We start from the raw sequence: 27,416 nt of genomic DNA, 5'->3' as shown, positions 1-27,416 counted from the left end.
GCCCATATTTATTAGTTTGGTCCTGCGTTTCCTTTCCTTCGTATATAACATAACGTCTTTTCTTCTCACTTTCTTTCCGTTACTGTAGTCGGTCTTTCACGTTTCATTCGCACACTCACGTCCTCCATTTTTCTCTCCTGTTTCAAATCTGTATCCCACAATGCCTTGCGTGAACGGGGAAAGCCCACCACGTGATGCATGACGTAGTATCTTGAATTGGGTCATGGGGAAGCAGGAAAAAATAGCGGAGAATTTAGGGCCACATGGCTCTAAATTAATTAATTGTTCTATTTAAAAAAAAAACTAATAAAACTGGAAGTCTGTGATTCGAATTCAGTAGCTTTCGGTCACTAAACAAAAATAATTGGGTGTCGGGGAAAATTCTTTTTATGAACTAAACTTGAAAAAAATCTGGTCTACCTTTAATTAATGATCATTCGCTGAAGGTAAAGTGAATATCAGTGAATAAATAATAAGCGAGATGAAGTCGGTGTTATTATTCACAGATATTCACTGAGCTTGAGGTGGAGAATTGTTTTTGTATAAATGTACAGGTGATTATTTAAAAAAAAAATAAAATCGTATTCAAAAAATACTAATTTATTTCAAACGTTAAAAGTGACATGCAAATGTAATACCGGTGCGGCACAGACTTGTGTCACTTATCTACGCCGAGTCACATAAAATACTTTGTTTTGAAATTGATCAAATGAATCCCAATCCCACCTTACCTTTGCATAGTTTTAGACCAAACTTTGGAGCATCTTTAGTGCTTTGAGGAACAGCATTTTCTTTCATCATTTCTAATTCTTTCTCACTTAGGTTGACAAAACGATCGGCCGCCATTTTGCCGAGTCGCTCGAGGTGATTATCAAGAAATAGGCCAAATTTCTCGACGAATCAGTGCACGTGACTTCCTGTAATCACCTGCGTATTTATACTAAATGCAATGATTTCAATGTTGAGTTGGGAAAAACTGATAAAATCCTATTGTATAAGAAGTAATTGATTATATTTATAACATCATATGTATTATTATTATTATTATTATTATTATTATTATTATTTAATATCTAACTTTTTCAAAGAGACGAGTGTTTACCTCCAAAGTATTATAGAGAAAAGAAAAACAATTTTATCACTTATAAATAAAGAAAAGCAACTTTATTTATCGTATACTTAAGCACAGTGAAATTCCTTTGTGCATTTAACCCATCTGATGCAGTGAACACACACACACACACGCACAGTGAGCACACACACATACCCAGAGCAGTGGGCAGCCATGCTACAGCATCCAGGGAGCAGTTGGGTGGTTAGGTGCCTTGTTCATGGCCACCCCACGTTAGCCTAACCGCATGTCTTTGGACTGTGGGGGAAACCGGAGCACCCGGAGGAAACCCACGCAGACACGGGGAGAACATGCAAACTCCACACAGAAAGGCCCTTGCCGGCTGCTGGGCTCGAACCTGGACCTTCTTGTTGTGACGCGACAGTGCTAACCACTACACCAATGGGCCCAATGGGCGAAAAAATGGGTGTTCCTTTGGACATGATCCATAGATTCACTATCTATGATAAAATCATTATTGCTGTGTTTAAAGGTAAGTTTATTATCACACAAGGTCTGTTTTGTGATGTTTACAAAAGGAGAAATCATGCACAATTTGTGAAGAAGTCTATTTCCAAAGTAATGCCTGAATATTTAGATAATTACGACAATATGCATGAGGCTGTCCCATTGTATTGGGTCAGAGTGTGATGGACTGCTGGGTCAGGGACTGGAGGATGAGAAAGGTGTTGTAGAAACAGTTGTTTTCTCCAGTTTCATTACAGTTGAAGTAAACACACACAGGTGTGTCTCTGTAGAGATCCTTTCCATGTTGCCAAATACTTATAATAACATTATGAGCCTCTCGGTGGCCAAAGCAAGAGCATTACTTTGATGAGGATGTTTGCCCTGTAGGATTACTTTGTATAGCCGGTTTGTGGTTGCCAGTTATAGCGTTCTAACTCAATACTGGAACATTTTCAGTCATTTTCGACCCTAGTACAAACTTGGACCCCAAAAAGATGGGAAAATGCCACTTTGGTTAAAAAAAATCCCAGAGTTTCTCTTTAATATTTAAATATTAATCCAGTTTACATTTTGCAGATTGCACCTTTAAGGCAACTTTCGACATTTCCATTTTTACATGATTTCGTGATTATGTTAAAATGCCCTCACTGTTTTCTCTGTATTCTTACATCAGTTTAAAATTGTAATGGCAATTATTACAGTCTTTTTATTATAAACTTTTGAAACAATGCAGGAACAGGGAACACCCTTATACATCATCCAAAAAAAGCGCAAAAGCTAACTATATCGTTTCATTCCATATGAATTAGTTTCTCATTTAATTAGCTTCTCTCATTTATCATTTATTTAGTGCTGAGTAGCTACATAAAGTCAATATGTATAATTGAAATAACCCATTCAGTGGAAAACTGCCAGTGGGTTCATTAGTTCAGAATTAGTTTAGGGTTTCTATTATGACTCTGATAGGGTTTGGTTTTTGTTTTTTTGTTTTTTGTTTTCAATTTGCTGATGTTTTTAATCAACTCACACTTTTAGCACTATCTAAAATAAATAAATCAGGCCCCTGTCAGCTTGAAGGTTTAAAGCAGAAATAAAAGAGAACATTTCTGTAATCAGAGAGAATATAAAGCTGAAATTCATATAAAATTTATATTCCATTTCACATCCCTGTTGGAAAATACTCACCTTCGAGTAGGTCAGTGCAATTAACTGAATCATATTGACTCATATAAGACCATAATAGCCTGACAAAGTCTCCCTTTAACCTTGTAGAAATTAAAGCCCCAGTCCTGTCGCTGTCCCCAATCCAAAGCTGTCAGAGCCGTTATTTCAGAAGACGGCTCTGATTTCTGCTCCGACAACTGACTGCAAAAGGTCTGACTTGATATATTATCCCGACTTTCCACTTGATTTGCTTGTGAGTCTGAGACGGTCGGTGCAATGACAGATAAATCACAGATAGTTAGAGGCTTATCAGCGAAACACACGGATAGTTTGCCGAAAAGTGAATATGGGCATTAAAGCTTATCGCCACATTAGTGCTCCATCTTGCACAGGAGAGTTGAATACAGAACGGCCTTTAGAGATATTTTATTGACCTACTTCAATTATGCTTGGGCTGATTTTAAAGCAAGGAACATACTCAGCAGATTATCTCTTATGACTCTAAATGTTCCTTTACCATCTGCTTTTATATCCTTTACTGCCAGCGGCAGGAGCAGTGAATAAATATAAAGGAAGTGTGCAGTAAAAATAGTCTTTTATATACACTGGAACCCACAGGAGCAGGAATCAACTGGAATTGGCTAAAAAGAATTTACAATTAGCACATATAACCTCTGTTCTAAGTGACATGACATGACATGACACGTTAAGTTGAAAGCAGTTGAACCACGTCTGAAAGCTTCCTCCTCGGCTGTTGTCATGGTGCGTGGGCTATAACAGGAGACTTGACTCATGATCGATGTCCTCGTATGTTTGTTCTACCCACAATACCACTGGCCTCTGACCACTGAATGGATCAATCCTGTTAAACATAACCCTTCACACACACTTAAAGATTATGGAGCTTCATTTTAGTGTAGAGCAGCTTGGGAGAGCTTGAGGCTCACACACACACACACACACACACACACACACACACACACACACACACACACAAAGCTATCACTTATCTCTATTATAGACATTAAGGTGAGTCCACTGGGACAGTTAATTTGCACCACAGGGAGCTAATCCTTTTTCACTCTTACATTTTTCATGGATAATCACATGATGGATATCCTGATCCTTGACCGCACCCATTCACTAAAGAGTGGCATAACATTGAGTTCCAGTTAGACCTGAACCGAGTTCAGCAGATATCTGCAGTTTGCCTACCAAAAAAAAAAAAAAGTCTTTGAGCTCATATATCAAAATGTTTGTGTTATTGAACACTTATATGTAAATGAGAACAGCTCTGATTGGGTGTGCCTTTCAGACCATATATGGGAATGCCAAGAAGATGATGTCTTTATCATTACATATATATTTATAGTACAAATGAGGTAGTGATGTGGATCGGGTGAGAGTTCAGGAGACCCAGATCTCATCTCATCTCATTATCTCTAGCCGCTTTATCCTTCTACAGGGTCGCAGGCAAGCTGGAGCCTATCCCAGCTGACTACGGGCGAAAGGCGGGGTACACCCTGGACAAGTCGCCAGGTCATCACAGGGCTGACACATAGACACAGACAACCATTCACACTCACATTCACACCTACGCTCAATTTAGAGTCACCAGTTAACCTAACCTGCATGTCTTTGGACTGTGGGGGAAACCGGAGCACCCGGAGGAAACCCACGCGGACACGGGGAGAACATGCAAACTCCACACAGAAAGGCCCTCGCCGGCCCCGGGGCTCGAACCCAGGACCTTCTTGCTGTGAGGCGACAGCGCTAACCACTACACCACCGTGCCGCCCCGGAGACCCAGATATGACGTAGTATTCTGTTGATGGAGACCTGAATTTTGGGGTGTTTTATTTTATTGAGGCAGAAGGTATTTTTGAATAATTTTGGCATCTTCATTCTTTGAAGTCTGAAAACTGTAGATCGAGTAGTTCTCTGTGTAATACTGTCCACACTGTCAGAAATAGGGGTACAGTAGGAGTCCATTTCTGTCCCCCAAGGTACAAGCTACACAAGTGTACCCCCAAGGGCTCGTTATTGGACTTCAGGGTAACTACGTGTACCTTTTTAGGATCAAAAGCGTATGTGTATGTTCCCAAGCAGAATATAAAGGGTACAAATAAGTACCTTAGAGAGTCCTGCCCCAGTGACAAGCCATTGTACCCTTAAAGGTACATTGATGTACTTTGTTTTCTCAGAGTGCAGTGTTTAGGACAAATTCCCAAAGAGCAAAACACAAAGACAACTTATGAACAATGTTTTTCAACTAACATTTATATTTACATTAATTATATGTCTAATTTGCTATCCATTCAGAGTGGCAGTATGGTGTACTGAGTACCGTTGCTGCCTCAGAGCTCCAGGGCCGCCATTTCAGTCCTGAATGTGGTTTAATGTTTGTGTGGGTTCACATTTACTTCATTTGGCTGATGATTTTATCCAAAATCACTGAGAATGTTGAGGATTCAGGGTCTAGCTCAAGGGCCAACAGTGGCAGCTTGGCTTGAATTCACAACCCTCAGATAAGTAGCCCAATGCCTTAACCACTGAAGTGACACCTACAGGGTCCTAGAGGTTCTCTGGCTACTTCCAAAAAAAAAAAAAGAAAAGAAAAAAATCCCATCCCATCCCATCCAGGGTTTTATTCCTGCCTCATGCTCAGTGTTCCACTGCAATCCTGACCTGAGGATGAATAAACAATATCCACTGATTATTATTATTATCAGCAGATATGAAAACTATGAATAAGCCACGCAGAGAGATTGAGTTAATTAATTCACAGTCAGTTTTCACTTGTACTTTGGAAACTACATTGAAGAACTGATTCCTGTTCTATCCTCCCACCCCATCCACCCCTGCCCTCTCTCACTACCGTTGCTATTTTATGCGTGGATGATGCTGACTGAGTTTCTTTTTCCCCTAGCTTGGATTCTTCTCATTGTGATAGAAGAGGGCTTTGCTCTGGCACAAAAAATCAGAGGTACAGTTCACAGCATCCTCACTGCCATGAAGACTGGACATTTTTGAAAAAAAAAAAGATTAAAGTATTTTCTTTGATAAACCAGAGAGTGCCATTCAGTTATTAATCATGTAATCAAGTATTCTCTTGACTGATGAGAATTTTGCAGAAGACTCATCCTGGTTTGATGATTCTAAAAAAAATCTGTCAGGACCGGAAATCTGTCTGCTGTATGATTTCTCACTGCTTCAGACCATTAGCTAATGTTCTAACATCATAATCTTCTCAAGTGGCTGAATAAATCACTGTAATCCTTCTTCACAGAGACGCAGAATGAAGATGGACCTCCAGCCAAGAACGAGCAGTGTGGCATCTGGACCAAAACCATCGGTGGAGGCCAGTTCATGTCCCCCAACTACCCCAACCCTTATCCACCGAACAAGGAGTGTGTCTATGTCCTCGAGGGTGGGTAAAATGAAAAAAAAAAAAACCTCGACATTAGCCAATGGCCGAGTCTTTCTCCGCTGCTGGACTGACAGGAGTTATTAATTAACACAGAGTGATTAATGCTGACCTCAAATAAACAGCAATGATATCATTTATAAAAGCCTCTCGAAGGAAACTTTGCTCCACTGTCCTGACCAATCAGGGCCGACCTCACATTGGTGGGCCATATGGTCCTTTTTTTCCCATACACTTTCTACCAAAAAGCTGTGCTCTTCTAAATTTGTCTCAGCACTGTGTAACAGTCCCCATTTACAAATTAGACTGTTGGTGTAAGAGCGCCCCCTGTTGAACACCTGCCAAATAATTCAGCCATGAAAAGAATGGTCATATTAAAGATACACTACATAAGGTTGATTGACATGACCTTTTGGTCCTTGGATTATATTATATTATATTATATTATATTATATTATATTATATTATATTATATTATATTATATTATTTTTAATCCTCACCTTTCCAATGTAATTGGAATTTGTCAAAATAATAAAATTGGCTTTTATCTCATAAGTTGTAAAAATAAATAAATGAAGAAAGGATAAGATTGCACAAAATGACTACATTTTATTTAATAAAATAATCAGTTTGTTTGCATTTAGTAAATTTGAGATGGGCATGGTTTTTGGGCATGGAGTATTCTCATCTCATTATCTGTAGCCGCTTTATCCTGTTCTACAGGGTCGCAGGCAAGCTGGAGCCTATCCCAGCTGACTACGGGCGAAAGGCGGGGTACACCCTGGACAAGTCGCCAGGTCATCACAGGGCTGACACATAGACACAGACAACCATTCACACTCACATTCACACCTACGCTCAATTTAGAGTCACCAGTTAACCTAACCTGCATGTCTTTGGACTGTGGGGGAAACCGGAGCACCCGGAGGAAACCCACGCGGACACGGGGAGAACATGCAAACTCCACACAGAAAGGCCCTCGCCGGCCCCGGGGCTCGAACCCGGACCTTCTTGCTGTGAGGCGACAGCGCTAACCACTACACCACCGTGCCGCCCACTCACTCTTTATAACAGCTAAAAAACCTACATAATCCTTTATAAGGGCTTGTAAATGACTATCAGGTGTCAGCCGTCATAAAGGCTGTATCAGGTAACATTAAGAAGGCGTGGTATGACATTTTCTGGGCTCCGTGTAGCCTACTTCTGCGATATCAGAGTGACATGATGGTAATAATGCGACCTTACCTGCCGAATGAGGTTCATAGAAAATTTAAACAAAGGTAAGCACACTAAAAAGTCTTTAGAACTGTCTCACACACAAGTACATAAAAACTGTCAATGAGGGGCTGAAAATTGTGGTGTTAAATGATGTTATGGTGTTATAAGTGTTAATATTAATTCATATAAATAGTTAAAAAGAGAGAGAGAAAGAGAACTATTGGTGCTGTTCAGTAGAATGTATAGAACTTGTTTCCAGAAGTAATTGTTTAAAAAATTACACAAGTAATATTTTTGGAATCAAAAAAATTGAAAAAAAAAAAGAAAAAAATGGCATCTGTGTATGTTTAAGCTCAAAATATCTGTCATTGCATGTGCTATTCATTTCTGCTCATTTTTCTGATGGATGCCAATAATTCTGCAGATGATGGCATAATGAGACTTATTGGATCCGACTGTGTGCTCACAGTGATGTGCATAATTTTGGGAATACATTTCTGTCTTCCCAGATAAGTGCAATACAGAAGTTAGCACACATTGCATCATCTTTATAAAAGAGAGAGAGAGAGAGAGAGAGCGCATGTAGGCAGAAGGTTGAATCCATTGGTATTATTATACTGACCTCCTGAGTCTGCTGAAGTGTGTTTGAGAGTGATGTGAACATGATGGCTTGCAGCAGTAAAAGGTTAAATCACAATACATGATGTGGCTGTGTACTTCCCACACATTCCTCAAAAAAAAGAAAGAAAGAAGAAGCTAAATCCCATTTTCCATTTTCATTTCTCCAGCTTTGCCTCGGCAGAGAATCCAGCTGGTCTTTGACAAAAACTACTACATCGAGCCCTCGTTTGAGTGCCGTTTTGATCACCTGGAGATAAGAGATGGTCCCTTTGGTTTCTCCCCACTCATCGATCGGTACTGCGGGCCGAAGAGCCCCGGTGTGGTCACCTCCACCGGCCGCTTCATGTGGATCAAATTCACCAGCGATGAAGAGCTTGAGGGCCTTGGCTTCCGCGTCAAATACACCTACATAGCAGGTGGACAGCTGAGTCATCATCTATAGCACTCAGATAAAATAAATTATTGTATTAAGGCTTGTTAATTCAATACTTGTACTGTGTTATACTACTACTACTACTAATAATAATAATAATATCACCTTAAGGTGTGTTTGTAAGCTATTAATTGGTGATGATGTGTTATAAAAATTCCTAAAACCTTTATTACAGTATTAGTAAAGAGCCTTGTAGGTGATGTACTATTTACAGCGTCCTCCACAATTATTGGCACCCCTCGTTAAGATGTGTTCTTAGGCTTCTAATAAATTCTTTTTTTTTATAATATAGGACAACAATGCAAAAAAAGAGAAAAATCCAACCTTTAATTCAAGTGCATTTATTCAGTGGGGAAAAAAATCCCACATTAAGAAATAATTATTTTACATGAAATCATATGTGTCACAATTATTGGCACCCCTGATGTTAATACTTTGTACAACTCCGTTTTGCCAACAAGGCAGCACTTAATCTTCTCCTATAACATTTCACAAGATGGGAGAATACAGAGAGAGATCTTCGTCCATTCCTCTGTGCACAATCTCTCTAAATCATCCAGAGTCCTGGGTCCTCTCCTATGCACTCTCCTCTTCAGCTCACCCCACAGGTTTTCAATTGGGTTGAGGTCTGGGGACTGAGATGGCCATGGGAGGAGCTTGATTTTGTGTCTGGTGAACCATTTTTATGTAGATTTGGCCACATGTTTAGGGTCATTATCTTGCTGAAAGACCCAGTGATGACCCGTCTTCAGCTTTCGGGCAGAGGCCACCAGATTTTGATTTAAAATGTCCTGGTATTTCAAAGAGTTCATGATGCCATGCACCCTAACAAGGTTCCCGGGGCCTTTGGAAGAGAAACAGGCCCACAGCATCACCGATCCTCCCCCATACTTCACAGTGGGTATGAGGTGCTTTTCTATGTACTCATCTTTTGTGATGTATTAGAGTGTTTGTTGCCAAAAAGCTCTATCTTGGTCTCATCTGACCAAAGCACATGGTCCCAGTTGAAGTCCCAGTACCGCTTAGCGAACTCCAGACATTTACGTTTATGCTTGTACGTGAGAAAAGGCTTTTTCTGTGCATGCCTCCCAAACAGCTTGTTGGCATGTAGATAGCGCCTGATGGTTGTTATGGAGACTTTGTGACCCCAAGATGCTCCTCTTTGATGCAATTCTCTAACAGTGAGCTTTGGAGAACTTTTTACTTCCCTTACCATCCTCCTCACTGTGCGTGGTGGCAAGATAAACTCGCATCCTCGTCCAGGCTTGTTTGCCACTGTTCCAGTTGTTTTAAACTTCTTGATGATTCCTCTGACTGTAGATACGGGCCGGTGTAGGCGAGCGGCTATTTTCTTGTAGCCATTGCCTGACTTATGAAGGTTGACACACATCTGCCTTACTTGAATGGTGTGTTCTCTTGTCTTTCCCATGTTGAAGAGTGGATAAGAGAAATAGGCCTCTGTGTCACATCATATTTATACCCCAGGGAAACAGGATGTGATGAATTACTAATTAAAGGTTCCTAGATACTCTGATCAACTTTATAAACTACAGTAGAAATGACAGAAATGCTTCAATTACATTTATTTTCTATGAATTGTTATGGGTGCCAATAATTGTGGAACAGGTGATTTTGTGAAAAAATAATTATTTCTTAGTCAGGGATTTTTTATTTTATTTTTTTAATTCACTTGAGTTAAGGGTTACATTTTTCTACAATTTTCAGTGTGAGATTATGCTTCTGCAATAAAAATTGAATTTATTTTAAGGCTTTTAACACATCTTAACCAGGGGTGCCAATAATTGTGGAGGGCGCTGTATGCTCAATACTTAAATATGGATTAAATATCCTCCTATCACTAGCACAAAACTAAAGAAGAAAAAGACATCTTGGCCCTCAAATTATTATTTACGTTACGTTACAGGCATTGAGCAGATGCTCTTATCAAGAGCGACATACAACAAGTGGGGTATGTGACACAGTGCTCCTGGAGCAGAGAGGGTTAAGGGCCTTGCTTAAGAGCCCAGCAGTGGCAGCTTGTCAGTACTGGGGCTTGAACCTATGACTTTCAGATCAGTAACACAGAGCTTTTTGGATTTAAATAGTCACATGTGACTATTTTCTCAATATCTTTTTACTAAGCACTATTGTCCTGTTTCAGTTCAGTGTACATGCTGTAACATTCAGTTGTTGAAAAGCTGTTGAATCATGTGTTAATTTGGGAATGTTTCTGTCCATGATCTGACATCTTTGCTTTAACACATTCTTCTTTTTTTTTTTGTTAAAAGTGTTAGAAATAAATATATATTAAAATAAGCTGTCACACCAAAGAATGTTAAACATAACAGGCTATTTTGCTGCGCCGCTGTCATTTCAGCGTGTTAGCCTTCTGCATATTAAACAGGTCAAATAAGGCAAACATTAAACACAGTCTATTGAGATCAAGCCTCAGATTTTCCTGATTGAGCCTAAGCGCCTGGAGCTGTTTTAAGCACAATTTTCAACAGCCTGAAATCCTATCTAACTGATGCCGTATCTGTCTTTTATCATTTCAGACCCGGATTTTAAATTGCACGTGGGCGGACTCCTAAATCCGATCCCGGGTAAGCCTTTCCATCTTTCACTGCCTCATTCAATTCCTCCTGAAGAGGCCTCTGTGCTGTAAGGCTGACAACCAGCTATCTTTCACCAGCACTCTCCACTCCTCCATCCATCATGCTGGCTATCTTTGCTTGTCTGCAATTCTGTCAGTCTTATTTTCACCCCCCAGTCTATGATTCCTCGTCATCTTCAGCCTCCATTTGCACTCAGTTCTCCCTCAACCCTTCTCCTTCCCCAATATTCCTGCTGTCTCTCTTTTTCAGTCTTTTGTCTTTACACTGATGATTTCAGATTGTCAGTTTGAGATCAGCGGCTCAGATGGGTTCGTCCGCTCCAGCCAGGTGGAAGAAGAAGAAAAAGTGAAATCCGGTGAAGCTCTGGACTGCATCTGGACGATCCGAGCACCACCTCAATCCAAGGTGACCTTCAACGGTTCATCTCTGTCATTCAGCACACCCCAAACCCTGGCCACCATGAATCCTAGTCTTGATTAGACCACAGGGGATTGCCAGGCCCCTGACTGCTTGCCTGTGATGAGGAGAATGTTGAAGGCAAGCTTAAATTAACAGTGCAGAGCTAGCAGGTATTCGGCAGATGAGGCAGAAATAATGGAAAAGCAGACTCAGCAGGAAGAGTTGGGGTGGGAGGATGTAAGATGGCAATTGGATTGCACACATTTACACTCAACAAATCAGCCAGTATGTTTCAGACACATTAGCAAAGAACAAGTCTAACAAATGTAATCTAGTTTATACATTCTTTCATGAGTGACAATTATTGAATCTTCCAGTGTTTATTGGTTCGACCCATAGATAGATAGATAGATAGATAGATAGATAGATAGATAGATACATAGATACATAGATAGATAGATACATGTGTAAAGAAATAGAGGTTGGATGGATAGATAGAAAAACAAATAGCTAGACAAACTCTCAGGCCAAGTTTACATTAGACCGTATCTGTCTCGTTTTCTTCGCGGATGCACTGTCCGTTTACATTAAACCGCCTGGAAAAGCCGGGAAATGGGAATCTGCCAGGGTCCACGTATTCAATCCAGATCGTGTCAGCTCCGGTGCTGTGTAAACATTGAGAATACGCGGATACGCTGTGCTGAGCTCTAGCTGGCGTCGTCATTGGACAACGTCACTGTGACATCCACCTTCCTGATTCGCTGGCGTTGGTCATGTGACGCGACTGCTGAAAAACGGCGCGGACTTCCGCCTTGTATCACCTTTCATTAAAGAGTATAAAAGTATGAAAATACTGCAAATACTGATGCAAATACTGCCCACTGTGTAGTTATGATTGTCTTTAGGCTTGCCATCCTTCCACTTGCAAGTGGTAAGTGATATGCGCTGGGATCACACACATAGCCGCTCAGTCCCGAATCACTGCTTGTGCACTTCACTCGTGCGCTCTGTGAGCTGCGCAGGGCCGGAGTGCGCACCCTCCAGAGGGCACTCGCTGTTCAGGGCGGAGTGATTTGGAGCGCAGGATGCCTGCGGAGCCGAGCGTATCCGTGTATTGGTGTTGCTGTGTGCACGCAAATCGTGTATTGGTGTTGCTGTGTGCACACTAATCGTTTTAAAAATGTTAATCTGATGATCCGCTGATATGGTCTAATGTAAACATGGGCTCAGATAGACAGCTTAACAGTTGAATAGATGGATGGACAGATGGGTAAATGATGGATGATTGTTGGACTGATAGATGGATGGATGGTTGTATGAATGGAAGGGCAGACATGCAGATAACTTCCAAGAAAGACTTGCAATTAGATGAATGGATGGATGGATGGATGGATGGACAGACAGAGAAGACACACAGACATTCAGTTCCTGAGTTTGGATTTTATTTGATCGTTTTGTGTTTGAAAAGTTTATCCAAGCGTATCCTTATTTGCTAGCTTGAACTACTCACCACAAATGGCTGGGTATCATCAGGATCAAACTCATGATTTCCTAAGTAACACAACAGAAAAATATCCTTAAGTTACACTGCCTGACCAAAAAAAATTAAAAAAATTTAAAAAAATTAAAAAAAAAATTTAAAAAAGTTGCTGTTTGGATTTAAATAACCAATTACTTAAGAGCCTTTGATTGGATAATTACTGCAGTGATTAATGTGTTTTAGCTGCAACAGTTCTTCAGTTTTAGCTGCAACAGTTCATCAGTTCTAACTGATGCAGTGAGTAGCTTCTCATTTCTTGAACAACCATGTCATAAGATGTATCCTGTTCTCATGGAAAAGCTGTTACTGCATTTCAGAAGGTCAAATTATTGGCCTGCATCAAGTAAACAACTTAAGAGATTGCTGAAATTCTAGAATTGGGTTAAGAACTGTCCAACGCAATATTAAAACATGGAAGGATCATGATGAACTGTCAACTTAACAGAAGAAATGTGGTTGGAAAATAATCTTGACTGAGTGTGATCAGAGTTCACTGAAACGCTTGGTGAAGTTGAAGAAATCAGCAGTAGAACTCACGGCTATGTTTAATAGTGAAATTAAGAGCATTTCCACATGTATGATGTGATGAGAACTCACAGGATTGGGACTAAACAGCTGTGTGGCCATAAGAAAACCACTTGTTAGTGAGGCTAATCGGAAGAAAAGGCTTTAATTTGCTAAGGAACATAAATATAGGTTTCTGGAGCAATGGAGAAAGGTCATGTGGTCTGATGAGTCCAGATTGACCCTATTCTTGAGTGATGGGCATGCCAGGGTAAGAAGGGAAGCTCATGAAGTGATGCCCCATCATGTATAGTAGCTACTGTAAGCTTCTGGAGGCAGTGTGATAATCTGGGGTTGATTCAGCTGGTCAGATCAAGGCTCAACAATGTTTTCTGGTAATAAAATTAAGAAGTCACCTGATGACCTGAACGTACCGAATGACCAGGTTATTATCATATTAACGGATTTTTTTTCTGATGGCATGGGAATAAAATTAGGGCTCAAATTGTGAAAGAGTGGTTCAGGAAGCACAAGGAATCATTTTCATGCATGAATTAACCACCATAGAATCCTGACCTTAATGCAATTCTGGATAGAAATACATGTTGTTTCGTGGAAACAGTGCCACGATGAATGCAAGCCATAATCAAATCTAAAGGTGGTCTGATGAAATATTACAAATATTAGTGTGTGACTTTTTTACGGCCAGGCAGTGTATATTATTATTGTAATGTGCAGCTCTGAAGTAAAATACTAATGTATAAAATAATAACGTATCCCACGCAGTGCCCATAGCAGTAATTAGCACACCAATATTTAGCCACCTGCAAAATCATGTACCTTTAACCACAGGATATGTGAGATGGTCAGGTGGATGACAGACAGATGCTATATTTTGTACTAAAAACATAAATTTTTTTTCAACACTGTAATGTTTACTGTAACAAAACAGCAACTAAAATCTACAGCCCTAATGAGCAAACCAAAGTGGAGAGCCATAAAAAAAAACCTCAGTATGAGTTCTGGGAATAAACACATTGAGTAATCCAAACTCATCTCATCTCATTATCTCACCTCATCTCATTATCTCTAGCCACTTTATCCTGTTCTACAGGGTCGCAGGCAAGCTGGAGCCTATCCCAGCTGACTACGGGCGAAAGGCGGGGTACACCCTGGACAAGTCGCCAGGTCATCACAGGGCTGACACATAGACACAGACAACCATTCACACTCACATTCACACCTACACTCAATTTAGAGTCACCAGTTAATCTAACCTGCATGTCTTTGGACTGTGGGGGAAACCGGAGCACCCGGAGGAAACCCACGCGGACACGGGGAGAACATGCAAACTCCACACAGAAAGGCCCTCGCCAGCCACGGGGCTCGAACCCAGACCTTCTTGCTGTGCGGTGACAGCGCTAACCACTACACCACCGTGCCGCCTAATCCAAACTCATGAAGAGGAATCCATCTTAGTTGACAGCAGAGAATGGGATTACAGTACAAAGAGAACAATAATGGAACACACTGAGATTCACGTAGAGACTTAGCTAAAACACATTAAAGATCCTGGAGATACAATAAGGAACGGTGAGAGCAGTTTAGATAACGCTCATGGAGAACCTCCATGACGTCTACATGAACGATAAATGAATAGGTAGAACAAGCAAGTTTTGGAAGTTCAACTAATTTTAAGCTAATTACACAATTGTGCATTTCTGAGCATCCAGGAGCATCCTGAGGGTGGAAGACACACTCAGCTGGCTCAGAGTTGCTCTTGGCATACATTATATTTGATATATGGTGTGTATGATAATTATATTGCAAACTGAGCTTCCTGCAGTCCTCAGTCTAATAATGACGTAAATCTTGCTTATGGATTTCTTCTATTTCAGGAAATAAATCATAATGTCACATATATAAGTCCATTGCATCAACAAGGAACTCAAGAAGTTGTTTCATGCTTGCAGATCTATCTGCGCTTTCTGGAGTACCAGATGGAGAACTCAAATGAGTGCAAGAGGAACTTTGTGGCCATTTATGATGGCAGCAGCGCCATCGAGAACCTAAAGGCAAAGTTCTGTAGCACAGTGGCCAATGACGTGATGCTGGAGAGTGGTGTGGGAGTAGTGCGCATGTGGGCAGATGAGACGAGTCGCCTCAGCCGTTTCCGCATGCTCTTCACCTCTTTCGTTGACCGTGAGTATATTTTTAATAGCTGTGGTGGATGAAGAGTGATAAATGAAACATTACAGATTTCAAATATACAGAATGGATAGATAGATGAATGAGTGGTTGGATGGATAATTAGATTGATGGATGGTTGGGCAAACAGATATCTTGACAGACAGCTTCCCAGAAAGACAGATTAGATGGATGGATGGATGGATGGATGGATGGATGGATGGATGGATGGATGGATGGATAACTAGATGGGCAAACTGATAGCCTCCTAGAAAGACAGTTTGAGAATCAGATGGCTGTATGGATGGATTGATAGATAAATGGATGGATGGTTAGATGGTTTGATAGAGTTATGGATAGATATATGATTACATGGCTAGTTGAACGGGCAGTAATTGGATTTATGGATGGATAGATGGGTGGATGGATAACTAGATGGATGGATGGATGGATGGATGGATGGATGGATGGATGGATGGATGGATGGATGGGCGGGCGGGCGGGCGGGCAGGCAGGCAGGCAGGCAGACATCCTCCCAGAAAGACAGACTAACAATCAAATGGCTGTATGGCTAGCTGGCTGGCTGAATGGATGGATGGCTTGATGACAAGCTAGCTAGTTGGGTAGATGGATGGATGGATAGAAAGATAGATGGATGCAACTAGATGGCTGGATGGGCAAACATCTAGTTATCCATCCATAGACAGATTGAGAATCAGACAAATTGAGAATCAGATTGATGGATGGATTGATAGACTTAAGGTTAGATGGCCAGTTGAATGGGTGATAAAGGGATTTATGTATAGACAAATGGATGGATGGATAACTAGATTGATGAATGGACAGACAGCCTCTGAGAAAGACAGATTGAAAATCAGATGTTTAGATGCATGGATGTATGATCGATGAATAGATGGATGATGGACTTAGGTGTAGATGGTTGACTGGATGACTGGTTACATAGATAATAGATGGATTCATGAATGGATGGATGGATGGATGGATGGATGGATGGATGGATGGATGGATGGATGGATGGACAGATAGACAGCTTCTCTGAAAAACAGCTTGATAATAAGATGGATGGATAGATGGATGGATTATGTTAGTGCACAAGTGCCCAGAACTCCTGATACTTATCTCCTGTTTTAGACTGTTTTTCTTTGACAATAAAGATAACTTAAAACCTATTTCACAAATTAACAATAAAATACACTTTTTCCACCTCCAAATACACTTTTTTTCTGTTGGAAAGCTTTTGCAAATGCGAAAATCCCTCTCAGACAGCACACATACATAACATGGCCTAAAAATTGCTGGCCATTAGTTAATGTCGCTTGCCTACCAGACTTCATGCATGATTCATTGCTATGAATTCTTTATTTGACTTTCACACACAGGACTATAGCTGATAACTCAACATAGCTGCATATTAAACCGAGCAGAACTGAAATTAAGACTCCAAGTACTTTATTTTATTTTGTTTTAGTTTTATTTTTCCTGGCTTGTTATTGGTATGAGTGAATATGAACATTATAAGTGATTTAAATGCATAATGTATCTTCAGTTTACTGAAATATGATAATAAAAAATGAATGCATGTCTTGCTTGGGTGTGGCCTCCACTCGAGGCCTGAAGTCATGCAAAGAGATGCAGTTTCCAAGTAAAATAAAATCACTTCCCATGTAAAACGTCCCATGTTGACATTTCATCCAGTTTATTGTGATTTATTATTATTATTTTAAATCTTTAAAAAACATTGTGTCTTGTGAGTTACCTTTGAGGCACATATATGGATGTCTTACTTTAATGAAGCTGTAATCTGGGTTTGTACCACAAAGCTGTTGACGCCTCAGATGATAAGCTGCTGATTAATTTTCTATAACAGCAGCTCTGACACTAGTTCCGGCTATAACATAGATTATTTTTATATTAATGCAGTCTTTCTAATATGTCATCCTTTCTATAGTCACAGCTCATTCATAGAGACTTGTATGACGGACACGTCACATAATTGAAGCCTAATAATAAACAGATTTTTTTTTAAATGTGTTGTTAAAAAGAAAAAGAAATTTAAAAAGGAAAATATATAATCATAGAACTGGTGCAGCTTTCTGTTCAGAGATGCTTATAAAACATTTATGGAAGGCGTCTCCAATGTCAGTGCTTTGTAACATCTGGGAGGTGTGTATGCTTTGTTGTGAACATGACAAACATTTTTTTTTGTCTTATTAACTCCAAGACAGAGAAAAAAGACAGGCTGGTGAATGTAGGGATGATTGTTAATAGCTGCTATAATGTAAGCGAGAACAAAAACTCTATTGTCTAGTGGATGTTGCACAACATTAACTCTAACCATCACTGGTTAAAAAGCATGACATGTTCATTAATAAATACAAAATTGTAAACGTTGGCGAATTGCTGTGGAATATTATGGAATAAAACTTCAGGTTGGTACAGAGGTGGGTTAATTTCCGATAACATCATGGCCCATTGTGCACTATTCTTTACTTACAAAGTGGTTGGATTGTTTTAATATTTAATTATGCTATGTTGCATTAATTAGGCTGCTACATCAGTAGACCAGCGGGGGGAGGTGGCACATTTTTGCCAAACACTATTGTTTTAAATGCCTTTAAACTATAGTTTCAGCTGTATACTGTATATTTAACAATTATTCCATCCAATCGAGTCGTACATGAGCTGAAAGCCGACGAGGCGCATGGCACTGAGTTGTCTATAAGCCGTGTACGACGAGATTGATGGAAAAACAATTTTATTCTATCCACATTCACTGGATTTTGAGAAACAGAGCATTTTTTATTTTCATTTTTTGCAAATTCGATAAATAAAAACTTTATACAAAACGTCCGACAAAATAATTTCTGCTTAGAATGTAAACAAACCGGCGACATGACGGTCGCAATTTGTGAAAAATGCTATAATAATAATTCTTGGGGGAAAAAGATACTTTCTTACCATCAAATACTTTTATTCCATATTTTGTTGCTTTTTTTATTTTTTGGGGGGTTTTGTTTTCGAGTAGAGTTTTATTTCGTCCTCGGTTGGTTCAGCAACACGCTCCGCCATTTTGTTTTTCTCTACTCATGGTATATGAGCTGATATCCTAGTAGTAGAGTAGCTAATCAGAGTGCTCATATCCAGTGCATGTGGATAGAATAAAAAGTTATATCACAACCTCTGAACAGAACTAGCTGGACTTGAACAGAGTTCTCCAATCTAGATCTAATCTTTAAGACCAAGTATACAGTCAGATTGAGAAAGTTCCCGAAACCTCATTCATATTTCATCCTATAATGCGGTCTAGGCAGGTGGCACTGCAGCACATAGAGGCATGAAATATATAAAAGATAGATCTGCCTTCGCCTGCAGCATCGTGCTCTGATTTTAGCTCTCAGTTATACATTACCTTTTGTATGAGGTAAAGTGATATAGCAAAACGCAAAGATTTTCTACCTGCATAGTCAAATCCAACACAGCTTTGGATATGGGAAAACACTTAACGTGGCTTAATGTCACAAAACAAGGACTAAGTGATGCTAAAGCTCTGAGACACTTATTTTTTCCATCAACACTATCTACTACCCAAAGATCAAAACAATAATCGGAAAAAAAGGACCTTAAAGCATTGATGAACTGACAGTAGAGAGTAATAATGATCAACAAAGTGAGAGAAATTTGTGGTTTTGAGGTTGATGTGTTCATACAGTCTGCTGTTTATTAAAATTGTTTACAAGAAAAGCTTAATTGTGAAATGTTGTGGCTGTGGAGTCATTCTTCTAATAGTAGACAAATGTGATGTTTCTAGGTCTTCGTTATAAGACCCATTAAGCTGTTTCCAAAAACACTGGACATGAAAATGGTTTTCTTTTCGAATAGCTGTTTTGTCCTGTGGACAGTGGAGAGATGTGGACAGGCTTGGTCATGGTTTTGGTACATTTAGCCACATTAAGCGTTTTCCTTTTACGCATCCCCATGTTGTTTGCTTTTAACTCACCTGCAAATCTAAATGCAGGAGTGAAAAATTATCCTAGATAAGTTGTTGGGCGGGCGGCACGGTGGTGTAGTGGTTAGCGCTGTCGCCTCACAGCAAGAAGGTCCGGGTTCGAGCCCCGTGGCCGGCGAGGGCCTTTCTGTGCGGAGTTTGCATGTTCTCCCCGTGTCCGCGTGGGTTTCCTCCGGGTGCTCCGGTTTCCCCCACAGTCCAAAGACATGCAGGTTAGGTTAACTGGTGACTCTAAATTGAGCGTAGGTGTGAATGTGAGTGTGAATGGTTGTCTGTGTCTATGTGTCAGCCCTGTGATGACCTGGCGACTTGTCCAGGGTGTACCCCGCCTTTCGCCCGTAGTCAGCTGGGATAGGCTCCAGCTTGCCTGCGACCCTGTAGAAGGATAAAGCGGCTAGAGATAATGAGATGAGATGAAGTTGTTGGGCGGCACGGTGGTGTAGTGGTTAGCGCTGTCGCCTCACAGCAAGAAGGTCCGGGTTCGAGCCCCGTGTCCGGCGAGGGCCTTTCTGTGCAGAGTTTGCATGTTCTCCCCGTGTCCACGTGGGTTTCCTCCGGGTGCTCCAGTTTCCCCCACAGTCCAAAGACATGCAGGTTAGGTTAACTGGTGACTCTAAATTGAGCGTAGGTGTGAATGTGAGTGTGAATGGTTGTCTGTGTCTATGTGTCAGCCCTGTGATGACCTGGCGACTTGTCCAGGGTGTACCCCGCCTTTCGCCCGTAGTCAGCTGGGATAGGCTCCAGCTTGCCTGCGACCCTGTAGAACAGGATAAAGCGGCTACAGATAATGAGAATGAGAAGTTGTTGTTGATCCAGAGTACCGTATGAGCAGCTCAGAACTCACCAGCATTATAATCCATTCTGTAAAGTTAATTAAACTTAATGCCATTACACAGCAGCATTATTGAAAAAGGCCATTACTCTCGCTCGTGGTTTTTTTCAGTGCAAATCAAAAAAAGGGCTAACACATTTTCCAGGCTAATGCATTAGATTTAATGGAAAGCAGAATATCATTTATCTGCTTATGATGATTGAAAAAAGGTAAATGAGTTTTTTTTTCTTTCTGCTAGTCATTTGGAAGGACCTTTGTTTAATATTTGCATTTTTTCAATGCTATGCATAAACTGGTGATAATTACAGCTAAGCGACTTGCTCCAGTGCGAGTCTGTATTATTATTTGTATTAAATGGCTGGATAATCAGTGGAGCATTGTTTGGTCAGCGCTGTGCTGTGAAGTGCATGGCGTGACCTTCATCTCAGAGGCAGCAAACAGCATCGGAGCAGCATGCTGAAACCTGGCAGCTGCGGCTGGATTTATTGCCTCCATCAATCAAACGGTGAACAAACTCCACCTCAAACTGTGTCAAATGAAGGAAAGAAAAAAAAATTAATATCACTCCAGCTTGCTCCCAGTGCTGGAGACGGATGTTTTTATATTCATAATGGCTCCTGATAGATGTTCTGTTCTAGACGAAAGGCTGTAGTCCTGTGGGATGTGAGGCCAGTTCTGAAACGTGTTCAGCACCGAGAGTTCCGTTTGTTCCTCTCAGTGGACGAGCAAAGTCCAATCTAAAGCCGTAACAGACACATTAATCTTTATAAAGCAGAGAAGCGGCTCAGGCTGTCACTGTGAATGTGCTGCTGATACGCAGGCAGAGAGAGAGATTCATATTCTCTCTCTCTTTCTCTCTCATTCTCTTGCCCACATTCTCTGTCTTTCTCGTTTCATCATTTTCATCTCTTGATTTATATTCCACACTCTTCCGTTGTCCTTCTGAGGGAACCCTTAAGGATTCTGTCTGTAACCCTACAACAAAGTGGTTTCCTATCAGAAAAGAAAACTTTGGGTTTTTTTGGGAGGAAACTAAGAACTCTTAATGTCTTTTTTATAGTGAATAAAACTATCATGAATTTCCTGGTTACCCAATTGCACTTTGTGACCATTATAGAACACACTTATATCCATCCATCCATCCATCATCTGTAACCGCTTTATCCTGTCCTACAGGGTCGCAGGCGAGCTGGAGCCTATCCCAGCTGACTCTGGGCGAAAGGCGGGGTACACCCTGGACAAGTCGCCAGGTCATCACAGGGTTGACACACAGAAACAAACAACCATTCACACTCACATTCACACCTACGGTCAATTTAGAGTCACCAGTTAACCTAACCTGCATGTCTTTGGACTGTGGGGGAAACCGGAGCACCCGGAGGAAACCCACGCGGACACGGGGAGAACATGCAAACTCCGCACAGAAAGGCCCTCGCCGGCCACGGGGCTCGAACCCAGACCTTCTTGCTGTGAGGCGACAGCGCTAACCACTACACCACCATGCCACCTAGAACACACTTATAGAAGCGAGTTATTTATAATCGCGTTATCTGTTATTACCTCAATGAGAATGGGTTCTGTTTTAAGTCTGGTTCCTCTCCAGGTTTCTTCCTCATGCCGTCTCAGGGAGTTTTTCCTCACCACGGTCACCTCAGGTTTGATCATTAGGGTTAAATTTATTAGTTTATATGTTTAAAATCTTTATTTTTCTGTAAAGCTGCTTTGCGACAATGTCTCTTGTTAAACTTGCTAAACAAATAAACTGACTTGATTTGATTTGACTTACTTATCCAATAAACCCTTAAAGAACCCTTTCTTCTCAGAGTGTGTGTATTAACTGGGTAAGTGTGTTGTAGAAATACCAAACTATGGCTCATTACTTTCTTCTTAATATCTGAAATCTGTCAGATGTTTAAGATTTAGCTAAATTGTCTTGGTACTTTGTACACTCCTAAAAAGAAAATGTTCTTCAAGGGTTTGATTTAGGTTTTTTTTTTGGGTAATTAAGGATTCATACTGTAGTTTCCAAGAAGGAGTTCTAGCTTTACTTTTTTAAGGGTTTTTCTGAGAGGAAAAGACTTTGCTGTACACAGAAACTTTAAATGTTTAGCACGCTTAAAGCTTCTAAATGTGTTACTGTCACTGAATATAAATAAGTAGTTAAAAAAAAGAAAAGGGAAAGTTAGAGAAAACAGGAGAGAGAATAAGAGAAAGAGAGAATGATGGAGAAACAGAGTGATTGAGACGAGCTTAAATCATCAGGTTTGCTCTTTCTTTCCTTATGGGTTCCTTCAGAGGGTTCAATTAAAAAAAAAATTGTAATAAAATCTCTTCTTCCCTGTTTTTATTCTCCTTTTCTCTTTCTTTCTCTCTATCATTCCTTCATTCTCTTTCTTTCACTCCCTGATTATGTCTCGCACTTGCTTTCCTCGTCTATCAGTTTCTCATGATCGTTTCTTTCTCTTCTATTTCCTTGTTCTCTCTGTCTTGTCTTCTCTCACTCCTGCTGTCCTTTTCTCTCTCTCCCATTCTCTCTCTAGTTTCTGATTTCTTTCTCTATCTTTCTCCCTCTCTGTCTTTTCAGTTATTCTCTCTCGCACATGTTCTCTCCCTTTCTTTCTGTTCCTTATTCCCTCTTTCTTGTTATTTTTTATCCAATGTCATTCACTCCTTTTCTCTCCCTCTCTCTGTCTGGGTGTCTTTCCCTCTTTCTCTCCCATGTACTTCTGCTCTCTTCTAATTTATCTCTAATTTTATTTGGTTCCCTTTTTCCTCCCATTTTCTCCTTCTCGTTTCTACATAACCTTTCACTCCTGGATATAATATTCAAAATGGATTCAGTCTTTTGTCGCTTATTCTTCCTTACTGTTTCTCTCATTTTCTCTCTCTCTTTGCTTTGGCATTCCTTTTTCCTCTCCCGACCATGCTTTCTCCTCATTGTCTTTCTCACTTTATCATTACCTTGTCTGCTTTCCCTCTCTTCCTCTCACACCTATATTCTCTCTCTCTCTCTCTCTCTCTCTCTCTCTGTGTGGCTTTTGTTTGACTGCTCGATGCATGTTGCCTCACACGCACATCAGAGTCAGTGTTCATTTAGAGGTGAGAAATGCTTAATGAGTTTGGAAGTGTAAGTCGTAGAGAAGCTGCATGTTACGACCTCTTCATCCTGCTGTCACATGTACTTCTGAACAACATGTGTTCGAGAGAGAGAGAGAGAGATGGTGTAGCTGCAGCTCATGGTCAGCATTCAACAGGGTTTTGGTGGCACTGAGAGAGATTTGTGGTGGAGAGAGAGTGAGGAAGGAAGAGTGTGAAACTAAGAGAGAATGTGGAAAAAGAGATGAGACCTATTTAAGATCCATGAGAGAGAACAGGAAGAGAGAGAGAGATGGACGCAAGGGAGAGAGAAGGCGGTGGCGGCGGAGGTGTAGGAGTCGAGGTTCGCTGAATCAGCCAAGGATTTTTTTTTTTTTTAATTTAAAGCCGACACGTCACTTTCCATTACCCACGCGTCTCTCTCATTCTCCATCACTCTCTCATTCTCTTTCACTCGACTGCTTTTCTGTCTTCTCTGTTTCTGATCTTGATAAGTAAACATACCATACAGGTCACTGTGTACGTGTTCAATTACTGTCTGTATCCCATCTGGTGCGTTGTCAAAAGTATTGGCACCCCTTCACTGTCTCTCAAATGAACGCCATTCCCACAAGAGCACCACACTGACCTTGACATTTAATCATCTCATCTCATTATCTCTAGCCACTTTATCCTTCTACAGGGTCGCAGGCAAGCTGGAGCCTATCCCAGCTGACTACGGGCGAAAGGCGGGGTACACCCTGGACAAGTCGCCAGGTCATCACAGGGCTGACACATAGACACAGACAACCATTCACACTCACATTCACACCTACGGTCAATTTAGAGTCACCAGTTAACCTAACCTGCATGTCTTTGGACTGTGGGGGGAAACCAGAGCACCCGGAGGAAACCCACGCGGACACGGGGAGAACATGCAAACTCCGCACAGAAAGGCCCTCGCCGGCCACGGGGCTCAAACCCGGACCTTCTTGCTGTGAGGCGACAGCGCTAACCACTACACCACCGTGCCGCCCACATTTAATCATTTTTTAAAAAATATTGTGCATCCACAGTGAACTTAATGTAGCCACAAAATACTAAATAAAGGTGAAGGATTTGTAATGTAGGCTATTTTATGATAATTTAAGTTTGAGTGGTCGAATTTATAAAATAATATTGATTGATTAGATAATTCGATGCGATCTCCTGTAAAGAAAACATGACCATGATTGGAAGGATGAGCTTCAAACTGAGAACCTATCTGATATGCTGACTACTTACTAAGGTCATTCATAATGGTATGCATAAAAAAATTCACCCCTTGAGCTGAGCAGTGTCTCTGACTACGTGGTGTCTCCTCTGATGTCGTCCATGTAAACAACAACAACACTAACAACACAAAAAACTGTTTTATGGATGTTTTAAAGTGATTGTATGATTAATTAATAGTGTTTATGGTCTTGCATGGCATTTCATAGTCTTGTTGAATATTACAGCCAAAAAAGAAATTTTAGCTGGATATATTGTAACACTGGACTTAATGCTGCTCCTTGCTTGAGCCGATATCATGCAAGTTCAAAATCTTGATTACAATCTTGCGTAAGTGAGACACACCTCTGTTTTACTCGAACACATCCCCATGTGTGTAATTCTCACACAACGTCTAAATAATGCTTAAATCTGGACTTGTAGGCCCTGAACTAAAATTTACTGTTGTTGTCCCATAAAAAACATGGACAGACTGAAAACTATTTGGCTGTAGCTTTCATTTCTACATCTTTCTCCTCTCAGTTTGCCATTTTGTTGACACTGTGTTCTTCTGTTTCAGCTCCTTGCTCTGGAAACACCTTCTTCTGCCACAGCAACATGTGCATCAATAATTCTCTGGTGTGTAATGGTGTGCAGAACTGTGTATACCCTTGGGATGAGAACCATTGCAAGGGTGAGTTTGGCCTTAAATTAGCTTCTGCTGGTATAGACTGGACTGACATTTGTGGAATGAACTTTGCCTGTGGCCGCTGTGTTATATAAGTAGATCAGGAACAAAGTTTAGGTGCAGTCACTGAGTAATGCAGAGCTGTTCTGAAGTTCACTGTAGCTGAGCTGACGAGTGACAGAAAACAGGTCGACTGAAGTGCGGTTTTCATAATTAATAACAAACAGATGGACATCAGTCATTACAATGTGATCTCAATCTCAATGTGCAGTGTATCTTTTATATCTCTCTATCTATGGTTTCATCCATCCATCCATCCATCCATCCATCCATCCATCCAGCTATCTATTGCCAAATCTCTCTGTCCATACATATATCCACATATCTTAGCATATAGCTAAAAATTTGAAAATTAGAACCCTTAACAGTCCCTCAATTGTGCCTCTGGGGAACCTTTAAAGGTTCTACAGTATGTGGAACCCTACAACACAGCATGCCTCATTTAGAAAGGGTTCCAAGTAGAAACCTTTTGGAAGCTTATAATCCTTACTTATCCAATGGACCATTAAAAGAACCCTTGAAGAACCAATTTTTAATGCATGTCTGTCTGTCCATTTGCCAGTTCCCCATATCATTAAACCAGATTTACATTCTTAGGAAATTAGAAAATTGCTCATAGACCTCTTAGAAAAAGCTCAGTGTTCTACATAGAACCTCCCAACATAGTGTTTTCCTGTCAGAAAAGGTTCCAAGCAGAACCATTTTGGATGCTATGGACCCTTTATTTTCCAATGAACCCTTAAAGAAGCCTTGAAGAACTAAGAGTGCATTCCTTCTCTGTCTGTCTGTCTAACTAACAAAATCTTTCCATTTTCAACATAGAGAGGAAGTCTAAAGGCCTGTTCCACCAGATCACCAAGACCCATGGCACAGTTATCGGCATCTCCTCTGGTGTGGTGCTTGTTTTGCTCATCATCTCCATCCTGGTTCAGATGAAGCAGCCTCGTAAGAAGGTGGTGTCACGCCGTCCAGCTGTCTTCAACAAATCCGGCATTCAGGAAGTGTTTGACCCTCCGCACTATGAGCTCTTCTCTCTGCGAGACAAAGAGCTTTCATCTGACCTCGCTGAGCTGAATGAGGAGCTTGAAAGTTTTCAGAAGCTGCGGCGTTCTTCCACGACATCCCGCTGCATCCATGAGCACCACTGTGGCGGCACTGGCAGTGTAAAGCAAAACCGAAGTGCGCTCGGCTCCATGGAACTCTCGTATCACAACGACTTCTCTAAACCACAGCCCATGAAGACCTTCAACAACAGCGGCCTGGGGAGCTACAAGAAGAGCTGCTACGGCTACAAACAGACTCACGAGTGTGCCGAGCAGGTCATAGAGGACCGGGTCATGGAGGAAATCCCGTGTGAGATCTACGGAAGGGGTGGGGCCATAGGTGGGAATGTGGGAGGGATTATTGGTGGAGCTGTGGGTGGAGCTACAGGAAGCATTGGAAGTGGATGCAGCAGCATCAGCATCCGTAACCATGGCGGTGTCCGTAGCAACAATGCCCCTAGCGTACCGGAAGCAAGTCAGCGCTCCATTTCCATGGACTTTTGAAAGACTGGAAGGAGGAAGAGGAGGAAGAGTAAAGGAAAAGAAAAATCAGAAAAGACCAACCGTCACGGATTCTTTTATTGTCATCTATTTCTTGTGTGTCTAGTAACAAGTCAAGGCGTCTTCAAGAAAACCAATCCAGTCGCCTTGATTTACTTCTACTAGACATGACCTTAATGACTCAAACCATTCAATAAGTATCCTTCGTTTCCTGTTTTGCCACCATAAACCCCGCCTTCCTGCCGTGTGTC

The 27,416-nt window shown here is 41.0% G+C and overlaps 1 protein-coding gene across 2 annotated transcripts; it reads left to right on the top strand.

The window, feature by feature from the left end:
• Positions 1 to 5,641: 5,641 nt before the first annotated feature.
• LOC132875255 (neuropilin and tolloid-like protein 2) lies at positions 5,642 to 27,168 on the top strand. 2 transcript variants are annotated; one of them, XM_060911970.1, is made up of 9 exons: positions 5,642 to 5,729; positions 6,033 to 6,173; positions 8,178 to 8,426; positions 10,999 to 11,046; positions 11,336 to 11,463; positions 15,475 to 15,703; positions 25,454 to 25,567; positions 26,444 to 27,004; positions 27,053 to 27,168. In XM_060911970.1, the coding sequence occupies exons 1-9, from the start codon at positions 5,642 to 5,644 to the stop codon at positions 27,166 to 27,168; spliced, it is 1,674 nt and encodes a 557-aa protein (XP_060767953.1). The 2 variants fall into 2 exon arrangements, with proteins under 2 accessions (XP_060767953.1, XP_060767951.1); XM_060911968.1 differs by having other exon boundaries at positions 26,444 to 27,168.
• Positions 27,169 to 27,416: the final 248 nt, after the last annotated feature.

The sequence above is a fragment of the Neoarius graeffei genome, chromosome 27 (genome assembly GCF_027579695.1).
Source record: "Neoarius graeffei isolate fNeoGra1 chromosome 27, fNeoGra1.pri, whole genome shotgun sequence".
Lineage (NCBI taxonomy): Eukaryota > Metazoa > Chordata > Actinopteri > Siluriformes > Ariidae > Neoarius > Neoarius graeffei.
Note: the sequence above shows the minus strand (reverse complement) of the source record. Positions and strands in the feature narration are given on the sequence as shown.

Excerpts from the sequence above, each read along its gene's own strand:
- LOC132875255 (XM_060911968.1), top strand. The coding sequence starts at position 5,642 with ATGATGCTGACTGAGTTTCTTTTTCCCCTAGCTTGGATTCTTCTCATT. Across the intron at positions 11,464-15,474 it reads GAGCACCACCTCAATCCAAG|ATCTATCTGCGCTTTCTGGA; the intron begins GTGACCTTCAAC and ends TCATGCTTGCAG. Across the intron at positions 15,704-25,453 it reads CTTCACCTCTTTCGTTGACC|CTCCTTGCTCTGGAAACACC; the intron begins GTGAGTATATTT and ends CTTCTGTTTCAG.